Here is an 8345-nt window from a genome sequence, read left to right on the forward strand (position 1 = left end):
TTTAAACGACAGAGAGAAAAGTAATTAATTTTAGCTGCATCAATTATTGATCTTACTAATTACAGTCATCGATGAAGCCTCTAAATTGTAAATATAATGCCGTGAAATCGTTGAATTGTATTTATCTCATTATATAAATAAAATTTATGAAAAAAAATTTTTTTTCCATTTTTGAAAATTTAACAATATTTTTTCAATTGAATAAAAAAAAATAGAAAGAGAAATCGACCCAATCTGGGTTCTACAGGGATAACTGTGGAATTGATTAAAGTTTATTTTAGAAAAAAAAAATTAAAAAAAAAAAATGTCGAACTTCGAAAAATCATTGATTTTTGTCAAAAAACTGAAAAATTCCATATGTATTGACTTACAAAAATTTTTTAATATTTTTTATCGGAAAGTACATCTAAAAACAAAAATTTAAAAAAAAAAAAGGTACCTAAATGTTTAGTTTTGAAAAAGTTATGGCTATTTGAAAATAAAAAAGCCATTTTTTTGAAAAATTCATAACTTTTTTGGAGTTAGGTAAAAAAATTCAAAAAAATTCTGAGAACCGTTTTTTATAGGGTAGAAAAGGATGGAAAACTTTCGGCCAAATCGAAAAGGGTCGGGGTCAAAAGTGGTCGATTTGGCATGGTAAATACTAGGGTGGGTCAAAAAAATCGAATAATTTATTTTTGACTTTATACTCTGAAAAATAGGTTCGTAGACACCTAAAAAGAATTCTCTCCAAGTATAAGCTCTTAATTATAACGGGAAGGTCCTCCGCTTTGCGGGTTTCTATTTTTTTCGAATAATCAGATAAAAAAATTTATATCTCGCTTCCAACTGCTTGGAAAAATATTCCGTGGCATAGATTTTGTGAGAAATTGAATGCTTTACAAAAAGGTCTCTTATGACTTTTTCAAAAACTCAACCGATTAAAAGATATTCATAGTTGAAGTTTGGCTATTTTAAGGAAAATATTCGTTTTTATTATGAATTTTATAAGTCGATGAAAAAAATTATTTCGGATTGCGGAACTCATGATTTTGTAAGAAATTTACTGCTCTACAAAAATGGTCTCTTATGATTTTTTGATTAAGTGAAGCCGTTACGAGATATTCATCGTCAAACATTAACGAATATCAATATTTCCAGTTTTTGATCAATAATTCGATAAATTTTAATTTAAACTATGAGTTTCAGGAAAATTTACATAAATTTGAGTTTCGATCGATAAAGAAATGTTATAAACAATTTTTTAATATTGTTTTCAGTCTTGAGCTTGTTTGATTGCATTAAAACAAGAAATTAGAGCATTTTTTCGACATATAGCCAATGATTAGTTTAATTTGAAGTGAATGACATATTTCTTTGTCAAATTTAATATGAAAAGTATTGAATCAAGTGAGAAACAACCAGTATTTAACTTTTTTATAGATAAATTTTTTATTGAATTATCAATTGCAATATAATTGTCTATATCTTTAACATAACAGTACGCTATTACTATAAATAATTTCTTTTATTACAATTTGGGAATGTTTTTGATGTTCTTTGACAACTTGCAATAAGTACTGGAATTGTTCTTCATTTTTGTCAAGCATTGATTATATTCACTGACTAATGCAACAGCTCGCTCTGCTGAATCATTGACAACTTTTAGTTGTTGAAAGTATTCTTTATTTTCGAGATAACTCTCATTAGTAGGCCATAATTCAACATCGACATCAAGAAAGTCATACGGTAGATCGAAGATTTTGAAAAGATTTAATGACTTTTTAGACACAAAGTCACTCAGAGTTCTCTGCGCCAATGAATTCAAATCTTTTTAGCAATTACAAATCTTTTAGCTTTAGAATCTGTACCTTCACGAGTATTAACAGCTTCAACAATACTTTTTTACTTCTAATGGAACGCCATCGTCAAACAGTGATAAAATGGCAAGTTCATCGCTCAAATACCATAAGTGCGAAATCATTTTTTCACACGTAGCTGAAGAAATCAAAGGATTGATATTTTTGTACTCCAATAAATTTTTCATAAACTGCAAGTCATGATAAGCAGCAGTTGTTGCAGAAGTTGATGAAAACCAAGCTTTTAAATACAATGTGACTATAAAAATACAGAAATGACGAAGACCATGCAATTCTTTCTGAGAGAGTTTGAATTCATCTCTGAATAGATACATTTTCAAACTATAAATGGCCTTAGCCATCCATCTAGCATGATGAACAGCACCAGGACGTTTGAAAGAAATCTTTTCTTGAGGCATTTCTCCAAGGAAAATCAATGATAATTCCAATAATTCTTTATAATCATCTCGGGGTTGTAGTAACTATCAAAAATAAAAAATTTGTCAAAAATAACGAAATTTTTATAATTTAAATCACAGTTAAATCATACCTGTAAAGATTTCGTAATAAAACTAGAGATTTCATCTTTTTTATTCGAAATGATATCAGCAACAACAGCATCTTCAACACCAGATTTATAATTAGTTATATCTATATCATCCCAAAATTTTTAAACCTTCCAAACATCTGTACATTTGGCCCAGATGACACAGGCCAAAATACTTCAAATGCGCCCCTTAATACGATCTCAAAAATGTGATGACGACATGATAACCAGATCAACTCTCTTCCCCAAAATCTTTTCAATTTCCTTACATGTACCGTTGTGAATTCCTGTAGAACAATAATAAATGACTATCGTTAAATTTAGTATTTAAGAAAAATCAATGGTTATATTTCAAATCCAAACGAGTAAACGATTAATACATTTTGATAGTAAAATTCAGTAAGAAATAGAAATTAAACTAGAATGACAACAATAAAATATTTTTGTAATTGATTGATTACCTGTATTAACAGCCGTAGTGTCAAAACACATCGCCTTGACATACTTAATAATACCCCATTCACTCAATGTTGATAAAATGGCGGATGTTTGATTAACTGCCGTCCCAGAATTCATTATTGGAACTCCAAGTAATTGTTCAGTACCATACGCAGTTAAAAGAACCGGTAGTCGTTCCACAGATTTGGATTCAATTAGATCATTTAGCATTTTACCATCCCAATGCACTACGTATTTATCGTGTGTTTTAAAATTGTCTTTTAATCCTTGAGCAATGTCTTTTCTTTGAACCATACGAGCTCGTTGGATGGACCTATAGCTGAGAGTTGTATCTTCAATTTTTATACCAACAGCTGATAAAACCGGAGCAATAATGAACATCGCGTTTCTACTGCTGACATTAGCTCTGTCAAGTGCAGAAACGACTTCAGGAGTTAAGACATTTATTTTTGCTCGTTTTGTCGTAGACAACGAAGATAGTTAAGAAAAACAACATAGGTGGCGCTAGCGTTAGAGTACCAACAGAAGAAGTAATGTAATTCAGAACAAAAAGCCTCTCTCACAAAAAAATTTATGTATAATTGGTAGAATAAAATTTGAAAATACATACTAAACAACCGTAATAATATGAAATGCTAATGCAATTGACATTTTAAATTATTACAAATAAAGCTTACAAAAAATATCATTAGAACAAAAACTTCTTAGTGAATTTTTGAACAAATAACTCCTGTAGGAGTGACTTTTATGATAGAAATTTAAATTTATGTAAATTTTCCTGAAACTCATAGTTTAAATTAAAATTTATCGAATTATTGATCAAAAACTGGAAATATTGATATTCGTTAATGTTTGACGATGAATATCTCGTAACGGCTTCACTTAATCAAAAAATCATAAGAGACCATTTTTGTAGAGCAGTAAATTTCTTACAAAATTATGAGTTCCGCAATCCGAAATAATTTTTTTTCATCGACTTATAAAATTCATAATAAAAACGAATATTTTCCTTAAAATAGCCAAACTTCAACTATGAATATCTTTTAATCGGTTGAGTTTTTGAAAAAGTCATAAGAGACCTTTTTTGTAAAGCATTCAATTTCTCACAAAATCTATGCCACGGAATATTTTTCCAAGCAGTTGGAAGCGAGATATAAATTTTTTTATCTGATTATTCGAGAAAAATAGAAACCCGCAAAGCGGAGGACCTTCCCGTTATAATTAAGAGCTTATACTTGGAGAGAATTCTTTTTAGGTGTCTACGAACCTATTTTTCAGAGTATAAAGTCAAAAATAAATTATTCGATTTTTTTGACCCACCCTAGTAAATACCCCATATATCTCTTTTATAATTCAACAAAAAATCATATATCTTACGTTATAGTCTAATGAAATTTACTCTTGCAGTCGTTTCTTGTAGGTTAAAATGACCTTGAAATTTATTTTGAACTATTGTTGAACTTATAACCATTATAATGAATAGGTATTCCGAATATTATTTTTTAAAACATAGAAAATAATTTATGACAATTTTCCACCGCATGATCTGACTAAAGTCGTCAATTATTATAGTAGAGTATCCGAGAGGTGACTACATACTTTAATAAAAAAAAAATGTTTCTATTAGGTTCATCTTGTCAAATTAAATTCTGAAGTTGTCTTTAATAGTTTCTTAATAAATCTTCTAACAAGATTTTACAAAAATAATCAAATACTAATTCAACAACCGGTCAAATACTGGCACAATAAAACACCGTTGTACCATCAATAATTGACTTCGGTCATCTATTGGAACCTGCGATTTTTCTAAATACCAGTAGTTAACCGCATACACATTTTTAAGTTTCTAACCTCTATAAAATAAAAAAATAAATTTGTTTACTTTGTTCACGATAATTTAATGTTTACATGAGTTTTGTTATTTAATATAACTAATAATTATTAAATTATTAGTAATAAAGAAGTATTTATGCATAGTGTTTTATGTGTTTCGAATAAGATGACTGTTGAGTTACTTGACTTAAGTTTAAATTCGTACACTGATAGAAGGATTTATTAACTATTTATAATTTCATTTATTTAGGAAGAAAGAGTACTTTTATTAATAGTTAATAAGTATTTAATTATATTTACCCAATATTGATTAGCAGTTAACGAATATTTTGTTAAGTGAATTTATTTCGCTTGCAATGTTATATGATATGAAGATTGCTTATAAACAAAAATTATATTTATAATTTATTTGCATTAATTATATTAAATTATTATAACGTTTGTTGTAACATACCTAATTCTATCACATCTCATAATTATCTTTTATATTTTTAAATATTAGAAACGTTAATTTATTTAGTGAATTGAATTATTATTATGTATTCCAGCCGTAGAGTTATAAAAGAGTCAAAAGAAAATTGCTATTTTTGTTTTTGATTTTGAATAAATACTTGTTAACAGTTAACGAATATGCATTAACTATTAATTAATTTTTGTTAATAAACCCTATGATGTTCACACTCAATTTATTAAGAGTTAATAAAGCTTATTAAATGAAAACAAATCTTTCTATCAGTGCAACAAGATTAAATATGAATTTTTTCGTTGACATTGGAAATAATAGACATAAATTTACTTGAATTTTAATTTAATTATATTGTGCCAAGTTCTTTCGGTTTACATCATTAATATCGTGATCAATTCTAGTTACGTTTTTAATTCAGTATGATTGTTTTTTACAGATTGATTTATATCAGTTATTTTATTTCTTAATCTACTGACATAAAAGTGCGTATTATCCATACTAATTATCGTCAATAATTAAGACATTTTTGCTTCTTTAGGTTTAACTTTGAGAAGTAACTCTAACTGTCCTAAAATACCGAAAACGATCGATATGAATATTCCGGCCTCTAAAGCTTGACTAAAAGCAATCATAGCGCCTTCGTTACTCCAAATTCTATCAGTTGCAATCATCCTTAAAAAGTCTACAATACTTGGATTTTCTAATGTATTAGTATCTTCATTACCGTTCCGAACTTCAATCTCTTTTTCGATGCATAATACTTTGTAAAAATTTAAATGCATCATTACTACTTCTGTCTATTCTACTGCACGGCTCACATATTTTAACCCAAAACTACCCCCTCCAATTCTCCCTTTAGGCCCGAAGATCGAGACGCGCGAGTGCTATGTCGAATAGTTATCGATATCCGGTGACTTATCGATTTAGGGTAATTTGACCCTGTTACATCTTTAATAATAAATTCTGTTAATTGTTGAACAATTATGGAAATTTATTAGAATCCTCAACCCAGGGTTAAGAGCGCTTATCAGCGTTCCACCCTGGTTCCTTTACCTAGAACGCTAGCCAGCGTTCAGGTACCCTATCCTAAAAATATCCTAACTATTACCCCCAGGGTGTGAGCGCATATTAGCTGTTCTCACCCTGGTGAAATCGCCCAGAGCGCTAGCCAGCGTTCAGGCACTCTAACCATTACCTACCTGTAGGCAGGTAAATTAAAGAGTAAAATATTAAATTATATTTCATAAAGTACTTCGCGGAGGAATCAGTAACATGACCTACCTGGAGTCTATTGACATCTAAATGAGGTCAAAATCTGTACTTAAATAAATTATTAAACTTTTAATTGTTTACACCCGAAATTTGGGAACGTAACAACAGGTTATATTGATTCTATCTTTATCATGGAACTGAGGTTATTCGACACCTATCAATTTAAGAAAAGTTTTTTTTACGAAAGAAATTATAATAAAAAATTTTTAAAAAAATTACACTCATCGGTTTTATTAATTTTTCAGTGTGAAAATGAAAAAAAAAAAGTTTTAATTACAAAAATTGAATTATTTAATTGAATTTCACTCTTATTTTCCATCCTGAATAAAAAAAACTGGCGATTAATTTAATAAGAATCTAAATTAGAAAATTTCATAATATTCAAAGATTTAAAAACTTACAAAGGATACCGTATGTGTATCTACTTATAATTCAATTGCATATATTTGGTTTGTTTACAGTTGTCACAAATATTTAAGGGCCAGTTTTTTAAGCCGGGTACTAACTATCGGCTAACCAGGACCAACGAATTACTCTGCACAAAGATAACAGTGTGACAGAGATCGTCTAGCCTAACTATTGGCTATCCAGAACCAATTGAACACTATCAACACTCTCTATCACATAAGACCCACACTAATCTTCACATACACAATCCACACTTGACTGAATTTATTTTATTCTTGTTACGTTTTCGTAAATTTTGAAGTTATTTAAAGTTTTATAAATCTATTTAAAAAATAATCAAATAATTATTTAAATCATTTTAATTATTATCCGAGGTATTTCGTAACGGAAATACCTCGAGATAACAGATTTCTGGAACGTCAACGCAGCCTAGTAGACTAAACAGTCTACGTTGTGGGATTTTAACTGCGTTGATGTTCACATCGGGTAACCTGAGATGCAACGTTGCTAAAAATCATTATAAAACTCATTGTAATTATTATTGTAAGAGACATTCTGTCTTCAGACTTCATCTGGAGCAGTCAGTCCGAGGACTTAGCAGAGGAGCAATCTCTGCTGGTCTGAGGCTGAACCAGCTAATCCTTTATTAATAAATACTTATTTAATTGTCAATCAATTAAAATGGGTACTTATTAAAACCTTCACCCAGGGTTGAGAGCGCTTATCAGCGTTCCACCCTGGTTCTTTTTAGAGCGCTGGCCAGCGTTCAGGTATTCTATCCAAAAATATCTTAACTATTACCCTCAGGGTGAGAGCGCTTATTAGCTGTTATCACCCTGGTGAAATCTCCCAGAGCGCTAGCCAGCGTTCAGGCACTCTATCCATCACCTACCTGTAGGCAGGTAAATTAAAAACTTAAAATATTAAAATATATATTATAAATAAATTAAAAATCTGAATTATTAAATTATATAAAAAAAGTACTTCGCGGAGGAATAAGTGACATGACCCACCTGGAGTCTATCGACATCCGAACGAGGTCAAAATCTGGACTTAAATAAATTATTTAAATTTAAAAATAATTCCACCCAAAAATTTGGGAACGTAACAATTCTAAAAATTGAATTTAATTAAATTGAATTAGAATTTCTTAATTAAATTATTCGATCATTATTATTTAATAAAACGCTATTTTTTAATTAAGAATCAAGTTCGAATGACTAGAACTAACATTCACTTACAAATTTCGACTGTTAATTTTATTTTTAATTCAAATATTAAATAAATTAAATTTTTAAGATCAGATTAAGATTCCTGACTACTTTACTCGACCATGGTCTTAAGATGACAACAATAATTGATTAAAACAAAAGGTCTTAATATCTTAAATCAATAACCGAGAATAATTTTGGTAATTGTTTTAATCTAAATAATACTTAATAATCAAGTTGAAAATTATTAACATAAAATTAATGATAAGAATTAAATAATTATAACCGAATTTTCTGTGATAATTTCCAAC

General features: G+C 29.1%; 2 protein-coding genes across 2 annotated transcripts; both read right to left on the bottom strand.

Annotated features, from left to right (window-relative positions):
* Positions 1 to 1870: 1870 nt before the first annotated feature.
* LOC141535175 (uncharacterized) lies at positions 1871 to 2504 on the bottom strand. The gene is made up of 2 exons (XM_074255003.1): positions 2389 to 2504; positions 1871 to 2320 (listed from the first exon to the last, which is right to left on the bottom strand). The coding sequence occupies exon 2, from the start codon at positions 2255 to 2257 to the stop codon at positions 1871 to 1873; it is 387 nt and encodes a 128-aa protein (XP_074111104.1). The 5' UTR covers positions 2258 to 2320; positions 2389 to 2504.
* Positions 2505 to 2586: 82 nt separating this feature from the next.
* On the bottom strand, positions 2587 to 3225 carry LOC141535176 (uncharacterized). The gene is made up of 2 exons (XM_074255004.1): positions 2847 to 3225; positions 2587 to 2672 (listed from the first exon to the last, which is right to left on the bottom strand). The coding sequence occupies exons 1-2, from the start codon at positions 3223 to 3225 to the stop codon at positions 2587 to 2589; spliced, it is 465 nt and encodes a 154-aa protein (XP_074111105.1).
* Between the last annotated feature and the right edge of the window lie 5120 nt (positions 3226 to 8345).

Source organism: Cotesia typhae, unplaced genomic scaffold (assembly GCF_013202065.1).
Source record: "Cotesia typhae breed Kobodo isofemale line unplaced genomic scaffold, CoteBio_Ctyphae scaffold_13, whole genome shotgun sequence".
In the NCBI taxonomy this organism is placed as follows: Eukaryota; Metazoa; Arthropoda; class Insecta; order Hymenoptera; family Braconidae; genus Cotesia; species Cotesia typhae.